This window comes from Phoca vitulina, unplaced genomic scaffold (assembly GCF_004348235.1).
Source record: "Phoca vitulina isolate PV1807 unplaced genomic scaffold, GSC_HSeal_1.0 scaffold102, whole genome shotgun sequence".
Lineage (NCBI taxonomy): Eukaryota > Metazoa > Chordata > Mammalia > Carnivora > Phocidae > Phoca > Phoca vitulina.
Genome location: NW_022589805.1, coordinates 743,894 through 764,340, shown reverse-complemented (window position 1 = coordinate 764,340; position 20,447 = coordinate 743,894). Strand labels below are relative to the sequence as shown.

General features: G+C 57.7%; 2 protein-coding genes across 8 annotated transcripts in view; one reads left to right on the top strand and one right to left on the bottom strand.

Annotated features, from left to right (window-relative positions):
• LOC116627794 (mitochondrial import inner membrane translocase subunit TIM16) overlaps positions 1–15,491 on the top strand; it is a 72,178-nt gene extending 56,687 nt beyond the window's left edge. For 4 of the 7 annotated variants that reach the window (XM_032397710.1, XM_032397709.1, XM_032397706.1 and 1 more), the window contains 5 exons: positions 238–324; positions 8,055–8,139; positions 9,150–9,286; positions 9,698–9,763; positions 10,218–10,976. In XM_032397710.1, coding sequence (XP_032253601.1) covers positions 238–324; positions 8,055–8,139; positions 9,150–9,286; positions 9,698–9,763; positions 10,218–10,304 — 462 coding nt within the window. In that variant the 3' untranslated portion in view covers positions 10,305–10,976. Of the gene's footprint in view, positions 1–237; positions 325–435; positions 1,052–2,800; positions 2,903–8,054; positions 8,140–9,149; positions 9,287–9,697; positions 9,764–10,217; positions 10,977–15,475 lie in introns of those variants that run through there. The other 3 variants (XR_004298535.1, XM_032397712.1, XM_032397711.1) reach the window with 3 other exon arrangements.
• GLIS2 (GLIS family zinc finger 2) lies at positions 11,081–18,593 on the bottom strand. Its single transcript, XM_032397714.1, has 6 exons — positions 17,124–18,593; positions 16,131–16,303; positions 15,218–15,394; positions 15,003–15,136; positions 14,790–14,908; positions 11,081–13,860 (listed from the first exon to the last, which is right to left on the bottom strand). Exons 1-6 carry the CDS (start codon positions 17,293–17,295, stop codon positions 13,061–13,063), a joined length of 1,575 nt encoding a protein of 524 aa, XP_032253605.1. The 5' UTR covers positions 17,296–18,593; the 3' UTR covers positions 11,081–13,060.
• Between the last annotated feature and the right edge of the window lie 1,854 nt (positions 18,594–20,447).

Below are 20,447 nucleotides of genomic sequence, written 5' to 3'. Positions count from 1 at the left end.
TCTGAGGCAATGTGCGGAGACAGCTGCCCTGTGACCCCAGTGCTGCGTGTCCGTTTGCCTCGGAGCCCTGATCTCTGCTGAGTGGCTCTTTCTGTGAAAACCATCCACTTTGTCAGGGCTCTGATGAACACGGCTCTTCACAAGCGTGACGGGGTTCAAACTGTGAGGTCCTGTGGTCCTGGGCTTAGAAGTCCTATCCTATTGCCTTCCCACCTCTTCTCCTGTCCACTCTCCTAGCTGCTAAATGCCATGGTGGCCAAGCTGGGGAACCGGGAGGACCCGCTCCCCCAGGACTCCTTTGAAGGTGTGGACGAGGACGAGTGGGTGAGTAGATAAGAGGGCCCTGGCATCCCCTCCATCCCTCCCTCCCTCACCCTGCAGCCCACGTCACCCCGCTTCCCCAAACCTCTCATCCCCCTCGGTTTATCTCCCCAGGACTAGCCTGCCCACCACTACCTCTAGCCTCACCGGCCGATGCCACCTCCTAGAACCACCTGGTGTGGTGCCCCCTGCACACCTCACTTCTCACCCTCAAACTGGAAGATGCCTCCTGGCCCTGGCACACCTTGTCCCAAAAGCCCTGGCTTCCTCTGGGCCTTGGGCACTTCTGTGGTCTCTGGGCCCCGCTGCAACTCCTGTGGATTGTCTGCACCTCTGCTTTCTGTGGGACTGGCTGCTTCTCCGCTGCCTGCTAGCATGTGGAACCAGGGGCGTGGCAGTGGGGTGGGGTGGGGTGGGAGTGGGGGTCAGTAGCACGCCCCTGGGCTGGTCCCAGCCTGGGCTGGCTTCGCCCAGCACCTTCAGTTGTTACACGCCATCCCATCTTGCCTGCTGGCCCACTTCTAGTCAAGAGCCTTGGGGGCTGGCCCCCTGCCAGGCCATTTGGAGCAGCATCAGTCTCAGGGGCCAGGGACCAGCTGCCCTCCTCCTCAGGTTTGAAACCAGTAGAAGGGGGCATTACAGAGCTGATGGCCCAATCAAGGGGGGTGTGAACCCCTCAGGGACTGGCCTGAATATACCCTGGATGTTTTCAGCAATTAAACTTTTCTAAGCTGGCCACCTCTTGTGCTGCTATGGTCTTTTGGCTGACTGGAAGGGGAAGGGGACAGGAGGATGGGTGAGGGCATTTTGGCTCTGGTTCCCCCTTGTCCCAGGTCTCACTTCACTCCTGAGTCCTTTTCAGCTGCTATGAGTTCATTCATTCATCCAGCACATAGACAGTGCTCTGGATGGTAGACACAGTAATGAACAGGAGAAACAAGGCCTCTTGAGGCACTTGTTATAGTCTTCCTGTGCCGGGGAGCCAGACCGTGTGCAAGTAAGCAAACCGTGAAGAAAGCTGTAAAGAAGACAAAACAGGGGCACCTGGCTTGTTCAGCTGGTAGCGCATGCAACTCTTGATCTCAGGGTAGTAAGTTCAGCATGCCCCATGTTGGGCATAGAGATTACTTAATTTAAAAAAGAGGACAAATTATGTGAAAAGGGAGCACCTGAGATGCAGGGAGAGCAGGGTGTTCAATCTGAGGGGCGACCTTTGAGATGAGAGCTGAGAGGCCACAGAACCGCAAGAAGAACATTTCAGACAAAAGGAAGGGCGGCCACCGCACTGAGGGAAGAAAGAATTTGGAGTGTTGGAGGAAAGGGCAGTGGTCCAAAACATAGTCCAAGGCAGCCTGACTTAACATTCACTCAGCAATCACATGTCGAGTATCTTCCCTGTGCCAGCCACCTGTCCAAGAGTGGAGAAAAAAGAAAAGTCCTGTCCACCAGGAATCCACATTCTAGTGGAAAGAATAGGTTATAAACAATGAACATAAAATAAATGAATTAAAATAATATGGCAGAAGGTGATAAGTAAGAACTCGGGGGGGGAAAAATAGAAGGGACTGAGAGCCAGACACAAAAAAGCCACATACAGTACAATTCCACTTTCATGAGCTGTTCAGAACAGACTAATCCAGGGGCGCCTGGATGGCTCCGTCGGTTAAGCGGCTGCCTTCGACTCAGGTCATGATCCCAGGGTCCTGGGATCAAGTTCTGCATCAGGCTTTTTGCTCATTGGGGAGCCTGCTTCTCCCTCTCCGTCTGCCATTCCTTCCCCTCACTTGTGCTCTCTGGCTCTCTGTCAAATAAATAAATAAAATCTAAAAAAAAAAAAAAAGGAACAGACAAAAGCTTAGTGGTCACCAGGAGCTGGGGGAGGGGCAGTGATTGTTAATGGGTAGGGAGGTTTTTGGGGGGTTGATGAAAATGTTCTGGTGTTCTAGTGGTGATGGTTGCACAACTCTGAATACACTAAACACTGAATTGTGCACTTTAAAATAGCGAACTTTATCTCAATAAAGCTGTTACTAAAACACAAAAGAATGCAGGGCAAGTTGCAGCGTTGGTAGGAGAGCAGGGTGGGCCTCATTGAGAAGGTGATACTTGAGCAAGAACTTGGAGGAGAGAGTGAGATCTTCCCAGGCAGAAGGAACCTAGAAGGAAACCCGTTTTGAGGTTTCCTGTTTTCTTACATATTTTTGAGACTTTGGCATCCTACTCATGTTCGTGGGGTGTTGTAGGTTTATTACATATCTTTTAGTACCAAATATTTTGGCAAAATGAAGGGAAGAAATTGCCCCGCATTTGACAGATGCATTTATTCTGTTGCATCTAGCGCAGCAGGATAAACGTGAGGGACACCTTGGGTCCTGTCGACCAGAAGCCGGCTCCGCCTCTGACTCCGCCCACTGATTACATCACGACACACCCCGCCCCCTGGAGGGAACAGTGCGCATGCCTAGCGCGGCGTCACGCACGCGCTCTCTCCCTTGACCTCTGACCCGCCGGCCGCCCTTTAGTTGGAGCGGCGGGGCCAGGAAGCCGGAGCCCGCGACCCCGGGGCGGAGCGGCCACTATGGTGAGCTCCGGGTAGGGCGCTGCTGGGGGGAAGGGAGGCCGTTTCGGGGCCGGGGCGGCGAGCTCCGGCCGGGCTGCGGGCGCCGCGCACCGCCTGCGTGCCCGGCGGGAAGCGGGGTCCGGGGGCGTCGCGCCGGGAGGACTGCGGCGGGCGCTGTCGGCCCCGGGGCCACGGAGAGCCGCTTGACCGGAAGGCAGGGCGGGCGTAGCCGGCCGGAAAATACGCGGCAGAGGCGGTCGCCATGTGCGCACAGCCCCCGCGGGAGGCCAGGGCCGGCCTGGGATCCCCTGCGCGGGCCCGCAGCTAGTTGATGGTGTCGCCTGTTATTCTCCCTTTTGAAAGCTGACGAAACGGGCTGCGAGACTTTGCCAAGGAAGTAGCACACCTGGGGCTTGACCAGGCCCCGCGACACCGAAAGCTGAGCGTTTCTGCGGTACCATTGGCACCTGGAGCCGGTCCACAGACTTGGGCCACACTGGCTGCAACAAGTCACTTGGGGACCCTTTAAAAAATGCAGTGTCCTGAGCTCTATCCCCGGAGATTCTAGAAGTTCCCCCAAGTGATTGAGGCAGTCGGTTTGGGGAGCCACTTCTTAACCAATGATAAGGATAACGTAACAGCTTGCAAGTGCCAGGCCCTGAGCTGAGGGCTTAGTGGATTTTTTCACTTAATGCTTAAGAAATTCGTACTGTCCTTGTCCCCATTTCACTGAGAAGGACCCTGAATTTCGGGGAGTTTGATTCCTTCAGGATCACTTCAGTGGTTTCAGAGACGAGTTGAGCCCGGTCGCTGCCGTTTTTTTGAGGACCTACAATGAACCCTTGAACCGGGTCCCTCTCATGCATTCCTGTGTGTAACTCTGAGCCACCTTCAAGAGCCAAGTAAAATGCTGCTCTGGAGGAGTTTGTATCCTAAAGGAAGAATCGGGCAAGTCTGTAAAATAGGACAGCATATTAATAGGAAAAGATAGTGTTCTAGAAAAGTTTCACTGGGGTGGGGAGCAGTACCGTTTTGAAGGATGTTGGGTTTTGACAGAGCATCAGAGTAGTAGGGAGGACATTCAAGGTTAATGGGTATCGTTTTGGGGGGATGATGAAAACGTTCTGGAGCTAGTAATATTCTGTACTTTTTAGTGTATTTACAGAGTTTGTGAATACGCTAAAATCACTGAATACTTGAGAAGAGTGACCTGTATGGTGTGTGAATTGGGAGACATTGGGTAAAACAAGTAAGAGAGCTAGCTGATTTAGAGGTAGATGATAGGGCTGCAGGGCGGAGAGAGGTGAGGGGAGAGAAAACCAGAGAAGTCGTTTGTAGCCAGACAGAGCTGAGAATGTCAGGCCGAGAAGTGGACTGATTTTGCAGGCAGTGGAGAGCTGTGTGTGTTGGGGGATGGCCGAAGCCCTCCAGCAGAGGGAGTGGTAGCAACAGGAATTTGGAAACCCTGTCTGGGGGCATAGAGTTTTTGCAGATGGTGACCTGGTTGTCACATTCATTCAAATACCAGTCGGGCTCCCATGCCAGCCATAGGCGGGGCCCCCAGGCATACCATGATCCTGACTGCCCCCCTGCCTCGTTGTGATGCCAGCGGCTGTTTGCAGGAGCTCTGGGTGAACAAAGCCCCCCTCCTATCTCAGTGCCTCCTTGAGAAGGGGGTTAGTCTCAGTGGCAGTCTCTGCCCACCGACCCAAGAGCCTGGAACTGGGCTTTGAAGGGAACATTGCACATGGGTCTGTCTGAAAGCAGGTTCCTTTCTTGATGCGCTTAACATGAGATAAGCCACGTTCCTGAGTGTCCCCTAATGCTTGCCTGTGCTCTTCTGCCCCAGCTGCAGAGCTTTGGTCTTCAGATCAGAAAGCATGTGTGTCATCCACAATGGGTCCCAGGCTTGGCGGTCTGTGGCTCTGACCTCTGCTCCTTGACTGGCAGCTTGGCCTGACTTGGATGCCGTTGTTCTTGTCCAGGGTCTTCAGGCCCAAGTGTCAGTCAGTGGACTATGGAATGTTTTGGGACTTTCTAGGAGAGGCCTCAGCCAGTGGCTGTCTTCATCACTTCTTGTCACTGGCAGAACTCTGAGCATAGCTGATCCACACCTGGCACTGGGTACTGAATAGGTGGATGATCTCTAGACAAGCAGGATCTGGTCCAGAAGCAAAGGCAGCTGTTGGGCCACTTTGAACCTGCTGCTGACTGCCCGGTTGGTTTTATGTGGATTGCCTCCTGAGGACTTTGCAGCCCCCCAAGAGGAAGATACTGTTTTCCCCATTTTGCAGGTAAGAAAAGTGAGGTTCAGAGAGGTTGAATTATTTGCCCAGGGCCACACAGCTAACAAGAAGACAAGCCAGGAGTCCAGATTATAGCTCCAAAGCAGCCCTCTCCCTCCTCTTCCACACTGCTTCTCACTGCCCTTGGCATGTCACCTGGCTTTTTGCAGGCTTCTCCCCTGAGGAATCAGCGGATATGTCAAATGAGTTGCCTTATTGGGAAAAGCTCTGTTACTCCATAGTGTCTGACCGTTGTCAAGCTTTGTGAAACAAAGACGTGTAATAAATGAAAAGCAACATTTATTGAGCACCTACTGTATCATCAGGTTTTGTGCCGAGCATTTTGCAAGCATTATCTCATCAAATCCCTGACAGTCCTATTATTGGCCACATTTCACAGGTGAGGGAACAGGCTGAGGGAACCTGAGAGCTTGTGCCAGGCGCGCAGCTGGGATTCGCACACAGGTGATCCCAAAGCTCGCCTGTATGACCACATGCCACACTTCCTCCCCTGGAGAGGCCTCCGACAGGAACCTTCGTGGACCAGCCAGGCAGCTCCCTTGGCCATCCGGGGTGGCCTTTGAAACCGCAGGCTACTCCAGCCTGTGGGGCAGCCATGGAGCTCTGGCGGCGGGAATGATGGGCCACCAGGCCACGGTGGTTTGAAGCCTGCAGCGGTGGCTGGGGGGGCTGTGCAGTTACACTCTCCATTCTTAATGTTCATTACTGAGCAGCAGCCAGCACTGCTGAGAAGTCCGTGGGCAGGAAGGGCAGAGCAGTGGGGCTGCCCTCGGGTGTGTGGCAGCAGATGCACGGATGGTCTGAGGCCCGAAGGGTGTGCAGGCCCGCGGAACCCTCTGAAGTCACCTACTGGCCTGTGAGCCTCTCCGTACCTCACACAGGACCAGCACCCCATTTGGGAACCTCCTGTCCCACTTGGGAGGGGCTTTGGGCACAGAGGGGGAAGTTGGGCAACTTCCTGACCTGCAGGACATCCATTATTTGTCTTGACACCCACAGCACAGCTGGCTGCAGCCCCGCCCCCTCCCTTTGATCACTGGGGCCAGTCTTCGCTGAGCTTTGCTTTCTGGTGTGAAATCAAGGACTTAATGAAATTTCTACTTACTTGTGAAATCCAAACCCACTTCCATTTATTAATTACTGCTAATGTCCCAGAACAAACATCCCACCCTGCCCGTAAGGGCAGGTTCATTGGAAGCCAAACCAGGCCAGTTCTGGAGTCCGGATTCCACTGGAATCTGACGAGCCCTTCTTTGGCCTCTGGGTTGGGTCCTTGATCCTTGTCAGGTTGCTCAGTTGCCCTCCCTGCAGGATCCTGTGTGGGGTGGGCAGCCTGGAGATGCCATGGCTAATAGCACCGATTTGGGGTTTCCTGCCCACCTTCCCCTTGAGTACTAGTCCTGTCCTCAGGCTGATCATTAAACCTCCCTGTGCCTCGGTGTCTTGAGTTTTTGGGTTAAATGGCACAGTAACTAGAATGTGATTGGCACAGTGACTGGCACCCAGGCTCAGTTGATACTTATTGACTGATGGAACATCTAACAACAAACAAGAGCAAAGAAGAGAAAGGGAAACCACTGGGTTGTGCCTGTGAGCAGTGTCGACCTGCAGTGAGTGCTCTCCAGGTCCTCTGCACACCCTCATTTGTACCATTGCACGCACCAGGCCATTTCCATATGTGCTATCAGTATGTAATCTCTGTTCCCAATCGGGTCTGTACAGTTTCCTATCTCAGCCACCTTCTCAGTCTTATCTCTAATGACTTTACAAGTCCCCTGTGCTTTTGGCTGCTCCCAGGACAACCTTTTTTTTTTTTTTTTTTAAAGATTTTATTTATTTATTTGACAGAGAGAGACACAGTGAGAGCAGGATCACAAGCAAGGGGAGAGGGAGAGGGAGAAACAGGCTTCTCGCAGAGCAGGGAGCCCGATGTGGGGCTCGATCCCAGGACCCTGGGATCATGACCTGAGCCGAAGGCAGACGCTTAACGACTGAGCCACCCAGGCGCCCCTCCCAGGACAACCTTTACACTTTCTCCTGTTGGACTCGCCGTGGTCCCTGTGCCTAGAAAGCCCCAGTACTCCCATTGTGATTCTGCCTGCCCTCAAAATCCAGCCCAGTAGAAATATCTTTTCCCAGAGTTTCCATCTCATACTGAGGCTTCCCTCCATTGCCTTTCTTCACTCCTGGGCATGCTTCATGAGACTCTGTCACTCCGTGGTGCATTGAACCACGCCGTCTCGGGGTAGAAAACCGTGCTGCGCCACTGTAGATGCTTTCCCTGCCGGGCCAGGTCAGTGTGAGGAGCTCTGAGGGCATGGCTGGCTTCTGTGTATCCTTGTAGGCCGGGTGCTGAGCAGAGCTTAGCTGACTCTGCATGTGTTTGAACCAGTGGAGGAACTGGTGGCCAGTCCTGCTCTCCCTCAGCAGTTGGCCCTCGGTATCTTTGTCTGAATGACCCCCTACTGGGCTTTTTGCTGCCTGAAGGTGGAGAGTCTTGTTCATTTTTGTTGTGTTGATTGGAATGGTGGTGAATAATCTTGGGAGAATTGAGGTGGCTCCAGGCTCCCTGAGTTTCCCTGCTGCTTGAACAAAGGTGGGAGCTGCCAGTCTCAGAAGCACAGAAGGCCTGGGATGGCAGGGTGAGTTAATGGTCTGGGACCAGCCCCTGGTCCTGGATCTAGGCCATAGTATTGCTTCTGAAGCCACCCGGAGCAGAGGCTCTTTATCAGGGCACTTTGGAAGGAGCTGCCTGTGCCTGCTGCTTGTGCTTCATTACCTCAGAGACCTGGCCACTTGGCAGCCTTTTCCAGGGTCCCATCTCTGGAGAATGCAGCCTGCTAACCAGGTACCTGCTTTGTCCACAGGCCAAATACCTGGCCCAGATCATTGTGATGGGGGTGCAGGTGGTGGGCAGGGCCTTTGCCCGGGCCCTGCGGCAGGAGTTTGCAGGTAAGCCTGAGCCCCTGGCTCCCCCTGGGCTGGGGGTTCCTTTCCTATCTATGGCCGTTCACCTTGGGCCCATAGTGAATGCAGGGACCCTCTGGCAGCCTGGGGCATTTCCCGGGGGTGGGGGACATCGTTGGACTTTGGGACATTCTCATGAAAGGGAAACCGGTTGACATGAACATGGAGGCAGGAGTTGGCAAGCTGGTTCACCTGGCCACCTGTTTTTGTAAATAAAGTTTTAGTGGAACACAGCCATACCCTCTGGTTGCTTACAAGGCAGAGTCAAGTAATTACAACACAGACTTTAATTGTTCTGCAAAGCCTAAAATATTTACTCTTTGACCCTTTAAGAAAAAGCTTAATGGGGCGCCTGGGTGGCTCAGTCGGTTAAGCGTCTGCCTTCGGCTCAGGTCATGATCCCAGGGTCCTGGGATCAAGCCCCGCATTGGGCTCCCTGCTCTGCAGGAAGCCTGCTTCTCCCTCTGCCCCTCACCCTGCTTGTGTTCCCTCTCTCGCTGTCTCTCTCTCTCTGTCAATTAAATAAATGAATAAAATCTTTAAAAAAAGAAAAAGCTTAATGGCTCCTGATTCTAGGGCCATTGAAAGGGAAGAGGTCACCTGAACCACCTGCTTTGTGGCCTAGGTAGCTGGTGGGCAGCCAGGTCTCAACTGAGCTGTTACTGCCTCTTCCTACCTACAGCTTCATCCTACTTCCCATTGTAGCCTCAAGCTCCCCAACTTGCTGTCACTTGGGATGAGCGGTAGGGGAGAGAAGAGGGACATCTCATGGTCTTGGGGACCAGAACCTGCCCCTGTCCTCCAGTGGGGTCAGTCCTCACTTCATATGTTCCCCATCCAGTCCCCCAAAAAAACCCACTCCTGGAGAAGGGATGCCTCTGGTCCCTGCGCGTGTCTTCTCCCATGCCACCTGGTGGGCTGAGCTGCCCACATGGAAGGCCCAGGGGAACCTTTGGGCCGCTGAGGGCTGAGCACTCACCCCGGTATCCACACAGCCAGCCGGGCAGCAGCTGATGCTCGAGGACGTGCTGGACACCAGTCTGCAGCTGCCTCCAACCTGTCTGGCCTCAGCCTCCAGGAGGCCCAGCAGATTCTCAATGTCTCCAAGCTGAGCCCCGAGGAGATCCAGAAGGTGAGACTAGCAGGCTGGCTCTAAGACCGGTCTTGCTTGGGCAGACCAGAATGGCAGGCTGAGGGGTCAGGCCACCAGGATCAGGAGGAGTGAGGGTGGCCTGGCGGAAAGAGGCAGGTGTGGAGGCTGTGGCTGCACCCAGCTTGGACTCCCAAGTTGTGGGAGCTGCTTGTCACTCCTTCGTTTCTAGGCCTGAGGCCAGCGGTGGCAGAGACAGAGCCCCTTCCCCCCGTGGGCACCTGTCCACTTCTCTGTCCTCGAGCAGTGACAGTGGCTTCCGGGGTTGCATAGTGGGACACGCGGGGCATCAGGGTTGAACCCGTTGGCTTTCCTTCTTTGTCATTTCCTAGCTTCCCCTGCCTCTGTAACCCCGAGACCGCACACCCTCTCACTGTCTCCCCTCCCCTGCAGAACTACGAACACCTATTCAAGGTGAACGATAAATCCGTGGGTGGCTCCTTCTACCTGCAGTCCAAGGTGAGTGCTCTTTGATGCTGGGAGGGGGGCAAGCCAAGGCGCCTCTTCTCACTGGGGATCCTTCATTCCTAGGCAGTTCAGAACTTGGCAGGCAGGAAGGTGTGCCGGGCCCTTCCTTGGTGACCCAGCCTCAGGGAGGCCCCCCTAAACTGCCACTCCTTCCAGCTGCCTCAGCTCCACAGGGCCTGGCTGGTTGGGCTGAATTGGCCTGGGCCCCGTGTCACCCTGGACAGTGGCCCTCCCCGCAGCCATGGCTTTGAGGGAACAGGACCACTAGCTGGTGGACAGTGGTGTGTGCCTGGGCCTTGTCCCCCTGGGAATGCTGGGCACTGGTAAAGGGGGCACTTGTGTTTCCCAGGCTGTTAGCTCAGACCTGCCCACTGCTCTGCGGAGTCTGGGAAGGGCAGAGGCCCATCCCACTCACTGCCCTGCCTGGTTCTAACTCCCTCCCCAGGTGGTCCGAGCCTGGGAGCGCCTGCAGGAGGAGCTCAGGATCCAGGCCCAGGAGAACAGAGAGAAGGAACAGATGCCCAAAACGTGACCACTCAGCTCGTCCTACTGCACCCTGCCCACCTCCTCTAATTTATAGTTTGGTAATAAATGTCTTTTCCGCATTTCTCAGTGCACACATCCAGATTCCAGCAGGTGGGCTGCTCTTCCTGCCAGCGGGGAGGGGGAGGCAGCGGCACTGCATCCCTGTTAACACGCCCTTGACACCCCGCAGGGCTGGGGTGGGTGAGGTTGGCCAGGAGCCAGCCAGTCCAGCCCTGCCCGCTGAGCTGCCCCAGACCGGCTGCAGCCACTCCTGCCCTCATGGCCCCCACACCAGGCCCCTCCTGCAGCCTCACCATCCTCAGGTCTCCCTTACCCTTCCCACCGGATACAGAGCCCTGCGCCCCCAGCTCTGCCACAGGCCGCCTTTCCCCGAGCTGGGTTTCGCTCTAGCATCTCTGGAATCTGGGTGGAATGCTCCAGTGTGGCCGGGAAAGAGAAGCTTTCGCCAGACTCTCCTTGGACTGAGGCCAGGGAGTTGTGTCTCCCCCAGAGCAAAGGCACTCACCAAAGTCACAGCAGGTAGTGGCAGGGTGAGGACCTGAACTCATGATGCTTCTTCCAGAATCTTCCATCCGCCCCCTCGGCACCCGCCCCCTCCTAGCAGCAGACCTGGCAGTTGTGGCAGCCCCCGGGTTGGAAGGAAGCCCTGGAACAGGGCCTCTGAGTGCCGCATTCTGGGGTGGGTGACCCATACCAGGCACAGGACGGTTGGGGTCCTCGAGCAGGGTGGCTCCGCTCACGGCACAGCCAAGACAGAAACCATCTTTGCAACTGACTTTTATTGTTTCTTTATAAACTTCCTCTCACATGGAGGAATATATTGTTATAGTCATTAGCTTATCTCTTTTTTTTCTTTTTTAAACTCTATGCTAACAGCAATGGAGCCAAGAGGAGGAAAAACATAAGCTACGATAGAAAGGCACTTAGAACCTGTTAAAATACTGATATCCTGGAATGTGCAACAACAAACCCACAACAACAACACATATACCAGCCCTTCCGAGCTTGGTCTATCACCGAGTCACATGCTGAGCTAATGTCGCCTTCCAGTGCCCTGTTCCTCTGCTCCCTGGGCTTGAGTCTCAGAGCCCTCACCCCCAACTGGGGACTTAAGGCCTGGGTCCTGGGTGGGGCCCGAAGAAAGGAGACCAGCTCCCTCCTGCTCTGCTCACAGCCCCTTCAAGGGGCAGAGCCAGTACCGCCAGGCTCTGTCGGGGCAGGCCCGGGCAGGGTGACCCCTCTAGGACAGAGGGGCAGTCCAGGCAACGGTGAAGGCCGCAGGGCTGCTGACGACCCCACTGCTGGCCTGCAGCTCCCTGTCTTACAGCAGGGGAAATGGAGTGCTTGGTCGTGTGGCCAAGGCGCCAGGAGTCCTGACTGCGGGGGCCAGCGCCTCCCAGATGGCACCAGGCCACCTCCAGGGAGGGAACAGCGAGGGCTCAGGGTGAGGGGAAGCATAATGCTGCAGCCCCAGAGCCTGGTGGAACTGGGCAGTGGGTGGTGGGGCACGTGGACACTGGCATCCTTAGCTTATTCCGGCCCGTGCCACGGGGGAGGTGGTGGGCAGGGGTTGGGGACACCTCTAGGACAGGCTCAACGGGGGAAAAGCCAAAGCAAACAGCCATGTTGTAAACCCGGGCTCCTTCCTCCAGCTTCCCCTTCCCAGGCAGAGGGCTTGGGCCCTCCCACGGCCATCCTTGTTTGCTTCACCCCCCAAGCCCAGGGCTTTCAGTCCATGGCCTCTGGAAAGCTCCCATGCCCAGCCCTGGCCTGGAGCCCTTCCTCCCCTGTGTGCTGGCTGTGACTTGGCACCCCCAGAATGGGAGCTGTGTCCCAGCCTGGGGTTGTCCCCAGCCAGCCTCCCACCTCCTGACACCCTGCAAGCCACCGTAGTCCCTTGTGCAGAGTGGCACCGCCCCAGGCCAGGCCCTGCCCCACCTGTTCCCTGAGCCAAGCGAGGGCCCAGGGTCCTGGCATCTTCCCTCCTCGCTCAGGGCTCCACTGCCCACACTCCCGGGGCTCCCTGAAAATAGAGGGAGAAGGCCCAGTAGCGAAGGGGCAGGTGAGCGGTCACAGTCCCCTCACTTGGGAGAGCATCCGGCCCAGAGAGGGGGCCAACCCTCAGGTAGTGCTGGCTGTTTTTGGACGGGCTAGTTGGGGGGGGGGGGCAGCTGGCAGAGCGGGCCTCCCTCTCTGAGTTTGGAGGCGCCTTGTCATAGGGATAAGGTGGCTTCTTCCTGTGGCTTTGCCTGCGTCTGTCTTGCTCTCCCTCTGGAGGCTGGGCCAGAGGGAAAGGGGTCCAAGAAGCCCCCAGAGCAGGGGCCCAGAGAGGCTAGGCAGGACGGGGACATGGCTGGCAGGTGGGCAAGGCAGGGAGGGAGGGCGCCCTACCCAGGCTGGCGACTGGTTGAGGGAGTCACAGGGCGGGTGGGGGGGGGTACTGAGGGCTAGGTGGAGGACAGGGCAGGGGGAGGGCCAGAGGTGAGTGAGGCCTCAGCACCCAGGAGCACGGCTCTCCCTGGCTGGCAGGACCAGCTCCCCTCCAGAGCCTGGGACACCACCAATGACCTTCTAGCACCATCCTTGCTGCCCAGCTTGTCTGGGGCTGGGTCCGCCTGGGGGACACAGGGCGGGCCCCGGGGGCAGGAGGACATTATTGCTATTTCGCAGAAGAGTTTCCGTTCGTCGGGGCAGGGCCGGGAGCTGCTAGCTGGGCTGTGGGTAGCCATCCTGCAGGCGGGTTCAGTTCACCACGGCTGGCTTGAGCAGCACGGAACCCGGCGGGATGACCACCCAACCAGGAGCGAGTGCCTCTGGGCTGCTGGCTGCCGAGTTGACACCCGTGGACAGGTCCAGCACGGTGCCTGGCAGCAGGGGGAGTCCGTCAGGGCTTGGCCGGGAGCGGCTGCTCTCAGTCCTCTCCAGGGGCGTCTTGCGGCCCTCCATGCCCAGAGACCTGGCTGGCACTGCCCCACGCCCCTTCTCCCCCTCGGCCTTGCCGCCAGCGGAGCCAGCGAGGAGGGAGACCACAGGCAGGCCCAGTCCACCAGCCCCAAAGGGTGAGGGCAGCAGCGGGTTCTTGGCCAGATTGAGGGGCAAGACGGGGCCCGGCAGCCCGGGGCCCATGCCCCCCGCTCCCCCACCACCCCCGCCATTGCCACAGGCCAGGGCACTGAGGTCAAGGGGGCCAGGGGCCAGGGGCAGGGGCAGGCCAGGCAGGCCGGGGCCTCCAAAAAGGGCAGCAGGGTTGGGGATGATGATCTGGGCTCCGCTGACATAGGGGCCACCGTCGGGGGTGGGCAGCGGGGGTTTGGGGGGTGGGCGCAGTTGCAGGAGCTCTTGCTGCTCGTGAGACACGAAGTGGCCATGGGCCTTGATGTGCTTGCGCAGCGAGCTGGGGTCCGTGTAGCGCTTGTGGCAGCCGGGCATCTTGCAGTAGTAGGGCTTGTCTACGTAGTGGGTGCGTGTGTGCTTGAAGCGGTCGCTCGAGTTGGAGTAGCGCTTGCTGCAGCCCTCGTAGGGGCAGACATAGGGCTTCTCACCTGCGGGGTGGAGCAGGGCATGAGGGGCCTCTCTGCAGCCCGGGCTCCTAGCCCCAGCCCCACCCCGGGCCGCCCCAGGCCCCTCACCCTGGACCAAGATCCCCCTGCGATCACAGACTGTCCAATGTGGGGGATGGTGTTCCCAGCACCCGGCACGAGATCTGATCCCAGGTGGGGACAGCGGGGCACAGCCACTGAGAAGCCCACCCGGTCACCCCCTGCTCTGCTCTGGCCTGACTGTGTGCCTCTGGCCTCAGTCCTGTGCTCCAGATTGGGGATGACAGCGACCACTTCAACAGGCAGGACCACAAATCTGCTTACATACTTCCGGGAAGCCCCTGCTGGGAGGGGGCCCACAGTAAGCACTGTAGGAATGCCCGCTCCGCTGTATTTGGTCCTGGTGCAGCATAATGCCTCCAGACTGACTAAATGTCTGGTAGCCACTCTCGGTGCACCTTTGAAGTGTGGCTGGCCCACACTGACATGTGCTGCGAGTGAGGGGAAACATACTCCCCAGACTGTGATTCCAGACTTTGCACAAGATTAATTCCAGTGTCTCACTGATCGCTTTTTAATATATCAGATTCAAGAAAATATGTATTACAATTCATTTCACCTATTCCTTTGTCCTTTCTTTAATGCGGCAATTTGGATTTTTTTTTTTTTTTTTGCGATTAGGAAATTTAAAATTAGGTGTGTGGCTCTGTCACCAGAGCTGGCCCCACCGTGTGCCAAGCAGAGCGAGGCGCGGGCACGCGCCTCACGGGCGGCATCCGTCGGTCGATCACACGACGGCGGTGCTGATGCCACGCAGGGAGATGTGTCCGTGCTCCAGGAGTGGACACTGAGGGGTGCCCCCCAGAAGTGGCACTCGAGAAGGGACGCATCCCTCACCTCTCCGCCGCCCAGCCCCCCGGCCCGCTGCTCACCTGTGTGCGAGCGGTTGTGGATCTTCAGATTCTCCAGGCGAGAGAAGCTCTTGCTGCAGGTGGGGCAGCGGTGCGGCTTCTCGTTGGTGTGTGTGCGGATGTGGATGAGCATCTTGTACCTGCTCCAAGGAGGGCACAGGGGAGCTCGACGCAGCTCGCCGGACACCCGAGCCCCCCCCCCGGGCCCCCCGGGCCCCCCCCGCCCTCCCTCACCTGGCATTGAAGCCTCGGCCATGGCGGGCACAGCCCTCCCAGTGACAGCAGTACCCTGCGTCCTTCTCAGGCTTGACATGGTAGTCATTGACGTGATCCACCAGGTCTTGCAGGAGCTCGAAGAGCTGGTTACACTGTGGGGCCGGGGAGGGTTCTGAGTCTTCGTGGGGCCGCCCACCCCGGCCCTGGCCCCCCGTTCCTGGCCCCCCACTCACCTTGGCCCAGCGACACACCAGCTGTTTGGGCAGGGGGAGCTCTGGTGAGAGGCACTTGTCCTTGGGGGCGGTGAGGAAGGAGGAAGCAGGCAGGTGCAGGGCCCCCCCGGAGCCTAGAGGCAGGAAGAACTGGAAGGAACTAGGGACGCCATCTAGATAGCGCAGTGGCTGGAAGTCCTGGGGACAGGGGGGCAGAGTGGGTCAGTGCTCCCCGCTGGGCCAGGAGGCCCACACCCCCTCTGTCTCCTTCTGTGGCAGGTTGAGTTGTCCCAGTCCCAACCCCCTGTACCTGTGGGTGTAACCCTAGTTGGAAATACGGTCTCTGCACATGCAATCAAGTTAAGAAGAAGTCATACTGGGAGTGCCTGCGTGGCTCAGTCTGCTAAGTGTCTGACTCTTGATTTCAGCTCAGGATATGATCTCAGGGTCGTGAGATCAAACCCGGCTTCGGCTCCACGCTGGGCATAGAGCCGGCTTTTAAGATTCTCTCCCTCTCCCTCTGCCCCCACCCCTGCTCTCTCTCTCCCTCAAAAAAAAAAAAAAAAAAAAAAAAAGGTCATATGGGGTTGGGGAGAACTAAATCCAGTGATGGATGTCTTCATAAAAGAAAGGGAGATTTGAACTCAGAGACACATGGAGGCAGGAAGGCAAGGTGGCACCAGGGGCAGAGATTGGAATGACACTGCTACGAGACAGGGGACGCCGGGAGCCACCAGAAGCTGGAAAGAAGTGAGGAAAGATTCTTGCCCAGAGCCTTCGGAGGGAGCACAGCCCTGTCAATACCTTGACTTCAGACTTTCGCTTCCAGAACTATGACAGAATAATACATTTCTGTTGTTCTAAGCCACCCAGTTTATGGTCTTTTCCAGGAAACCAATACACCTCTTTTCCAGAACCCGCACTCCCTCCTTACCGGGGCAGTGGGCACTGCAGGCAGGTCCCCGTTGCCCTGGCGCTCAGGGGACAGCGAGCTGCTGCCATTGGGGGAATCCAGCCCAGACGGCGGTGACAAGCTGAGGTCCACCAGCGGGGCCGCCGAAAAGCGTCCCTCTACCTTCTCGGGGAACTTGGGGTTCAGCAGGAAGCCTAAGGGAGAAGCACTATTCAGGGGTGCTGGAGCTGGGAGTCCTCCGAATCCTGAAAGCAGATACCAGCCACACCCCCAGACCACCCTGGGACCCCAAGCATCTGAGCAGCAGCCTGCACAAGTGACAAATGGAACCTTTGCCACCATGAGAGCTCAGCCGTTGGGTAAGACAGGAAGTGGAAAGTACCCACTGAACAGGAACTTGAAGCCAGGCTCCTGGCTTGCTGTCACCCTGGCAGGTAGGGACCTTTCTGACTTTCTGACTTTTCCTGGGCCCTTCCTGCCTCACTGCGCCCTTCTGTAACAGGAGGGGTTTGGGCCAGGCTGCTTCCAGAGCCTTCTAGCTCAGACATGGTGGGTCTGGTTTTCAGGGTCCAGAGGAGGCAGAGTGGAAGTCCTGAGCCCCAAGCACCTGCTGAGAGGCACTTGCTGGGCTCAGTCCCCAGTCTGCACGGACCTGACTGACCAGCCACGCTGCCTCAAAGCCCAGGAGTTGGGTCACAGGGCCTCGGTCACCGCTTGTGAATCCCCTGCTCCCCCTTACCAGCGCCTCCATGTCCTCCCCGAGGCCTAGTTTGAATCCTGGCTCTGCTGGGCCAGCTTCATGAACGGGGCAGGTCAGTTGCCTCCCCCCAGGGACAAGGTCACCTCCAGAGACAAACTGCTGGGAGGATAAATGGACAGAGCTCTAGCTCTAAGCTGAAAGCTGCAAGGGGCTTGCTTACATCCTCGGGGACACACCTTGGACGTTCTTCCCATTGCCCCGGCTCCATCAGGGCCTGAGACCCCCCCCGCCCCACCCTGCCCGGGGTACTGTACCTGAGGGCGGGGAGCCCGGAGAGCCCGGGGTGGGGCTGTCATCCACCAGGCCGAGGTCCCTGTGCAGAGCCCGGTGCCGGACCACACTCAGCGTCCTCTCCCGCTTTTCTCTCGCCGCCCGGAGCTTGGTGATGCTCAGCTTCAGGTCGAGCGGCTCGTCCAAGGAGTGCATGGTGATGGGGGGCTGGTCGGAGGTGGCTGCAGGCAGTGGGGAGCTCCCAAGCTGGTATTCAGGCAGGAACCTGGGGGAGGACAGGAGCTGTGCTGTGACACTGTGACCTCAGGCTTCTCAGGCTGCACCCACGGAAGCCGCCAGGAGAGGATGTGCGGCAGCATGAGCACTGTCTCCTTGGGAAGGGGGACCCTATGGCTCTCGCCCCGGGTCACATGAGGAGCGCCAAACACCTACTAAGAGCTTCTACATCCACTGCCCTCAAGTCTTTTCTGGAGGCAAAGCTCAGAGAGTCCATTTTGCCATGAAACTGAGTTTTAGAGACACTGCCTCAGGTCACAGAGCTAAGAAGTGGCAGAGGTACCAGCTTCAAAGCCAGATCTCCCTGGAACTGGTCAGCCAAGTCCCAAAGGTCATTTCTGACCAAGTGGAAAGTCGTGCTCGGGATCACATGCCTGGTTTGAGCCTGAGGACCCAAAACCAGACCAAAAGAGCAACGAGTGTCTTCCAAGGTAGCCATTAGTGGTTCTCAGCTACTGATCGCCAAGGGCTCGCTGTGTCGGGCTTCCCAGGCAGCTGTGGTCACCTGCAAGGGAAGGAGGCTGCGACCTTGCCTCAGGCGAGCTGTGCAGAGCCTGGCCCAAGGGATGGGGGTGCAGGCAGGGGGCCTTGCCTCCCAGGTGAGGTCCAGAAGAGAGGTGCCCATAGGCCCGGGGAGTCAGAGGGGTCTGGGCTGCCACCAGGGGGCAGCTGGGGACTGTGGCCCAGCCAGGCCGGCCAGGGACAGGGTTGGAGGGAAGTGGACCAGCTCTGGTGGTTAATGAAATATATGTATACATCATTTTTTTTTCAGTGGTGATGATATTCTTTTATTACAAGTTCTCATGCTGGTATTTTCATGGTTCCTTAACACTTCTCAATGGTGTGAGTTTCTTCACATTCAAATGACCCAAGAGCAAGGTCAACTATTCCAAACTCATACTTTTTCCAGGGGCAACCTTTCCACGTGTGGTCAAAGTGTATCCTTGCATTTGCTAATTGAGATGATTACACCCTGAAAATCTGTCCGATAAACAAGCCAACACCATGAGATAGTCCATGTCATTCACCAAATCCACGTTTTCATAATTTAAAACAGAACACCCCTGTAACCACCACATGGTAAATGATCATACATCTCAGCTGTGCGTGCGTGTGTGCGCGCGCACGCGTACGCGCACACGTGCCTCCCATGTATGCAGAGCTGCTTCATGGAGCCGGAAGGAGGAAGACAGCCCTTATGTCCCCACTCATCTTTTTTCCAGGCCATGCACCTCAGCAACATTATAAACAATTTTCTCTGGTCCCAAGTCCTGGCCCATCCATCTCCCCTGACAAGCTCTCCTTCTGCCAAGACCCTCCAAGCACACAGGGAACGAGACAGTCCCCTACCTCAGTTAGGATCCTCTGCTTCGAGGACATCCCAAGACCCTACCAGCACATGGCTAAATATTGGAGCCCAAGGAGGGGCAGCTACACTTGGTCGTGGGACCCTGTCTGTGACCTGACTTGTCCCAGTTAAACTGCATCAGGTGGAAGCAGTCAGATCTGTTTGGATTTGCCCCCCAGGCCACACATGGGCCAGGGGCTCCCAGCGATGCAAGTGGGATCAGGCTGCCACCCTGCCCTTTAGGAGTTCCAGACCCAAGGCGGGCAGGTGGGTGGGTGACAGTGATGGATGGACCTGGGTCCCTTCCACTCTCTCTCTGGCTGGGCAGGGAGCTGTCCTCTGCCTGACCCCCCTCCCCCAGTTATGTCTGTCTGTCTGCCTGTCCCTCCACCTGTTTATTTTTAGACACAGGCCCAGTCCAACCTCCCTGAAGCTCCTCTGTGCTGGGAGCCTAGAAGGGGAGGAAGGAAGTAAATATTTATGCTGATTAAGAATTCAGGAGCCAGGAAGGGCTGGTGGCCTGGTCCTTCAGCTGGCCTAGGGCCACAGGCCTCCCCACAGCCTCCATCCCCCACCCCCAACCGGACCTTCCAGACAAGGGGACCATGCGGGCAGGATGGTCTGGGAACTGGGAATTCAAACTGACACTTTGATTGGCAACCCTGTCCAGGTAACTTCCTTTGGCATCTGCCCTACTCTCCTCCACCCCTGGCCAGACGGGGTCCAGGGAGGAGCCCTAGACCCTGGGTCACCTTGTGCTGAAGACCTGCAGGAGACATGCCTCAACATGCAACTAGGAAGGCCCCACAAGAGGAGCCTGTTTCCTGGGACAGGGCAGGCACAGTACCCAGGTGGGAGTGGGGACTCCAGCACCCCCCTTAATCAGCAGGCCCAGTCCCCAGCAGAGAACCCCCCCACACACACTTCCTGTCACTGGGTTCTGCCCAGGGAGGCAGGGATTCATTCCGATGGAAGAACCCAGAACACAGTCCTGAGGCCCAGGCCTCCCCCAAAGGAAGAAGCAGCCACCCCAAAAGCTCTCAGCATCCCCCAACCCCAGGCCGGCCCCACCCAGAATTGTCCTCCAAAAGGTGGCCCCACACCAGGGGAAAGACCCCTATGATCTCTCTCCTGTCCTGACCTTGGCCAACCTCAAGGTGTCTCCTTCCACTCCCCACCCCCCAGCTTGCAGAGGCCATTTCTGAAGCGGGGCTCTGCTCTTTGTTCCCCTTGTTCCGGGGCTGGGTGAAGGGGGGAAGGCGACAGCCAGGGTGGCACTCGCCTGGGCCTCGGAGGCCCAGAGGGGAAAGCGGCAGGGCCTGGAACCTGCGGAGGCCAGCCACGCCGTCACCCAATTCGACGCTCCCGACACCCAGGCGGGCTGGGGCGGGCGGGAGGGGGACACTCGGGCGTCGCGTTTCCCAGGAGGCCAGGGCCGCTCCGAAGGGTGACGCGCACGGCTCCGAGGGGGCAGGCGAGCTTCGGAACCGAACCGGCGGCGGAGCCCGCGGCGGGGCAGCGGTCGGGCGCGACCCCCTCGCCGCAGGCGGGCGGGGAGGCGGCGCCGAGGTGGTCGCGCTGCCGGGCGCCGCGCCGCTGCTCCAGCTGCGAAAGGAACTAATTAGAGCCCAGGGAGCCGGAGGAAGCGGGGCGGCGCGGGGACCACCGGGGCGGCGGGGCGGGCGCGGGACCCCGGCCGGCGTCCCCGGGGGGCGGGGGTCAC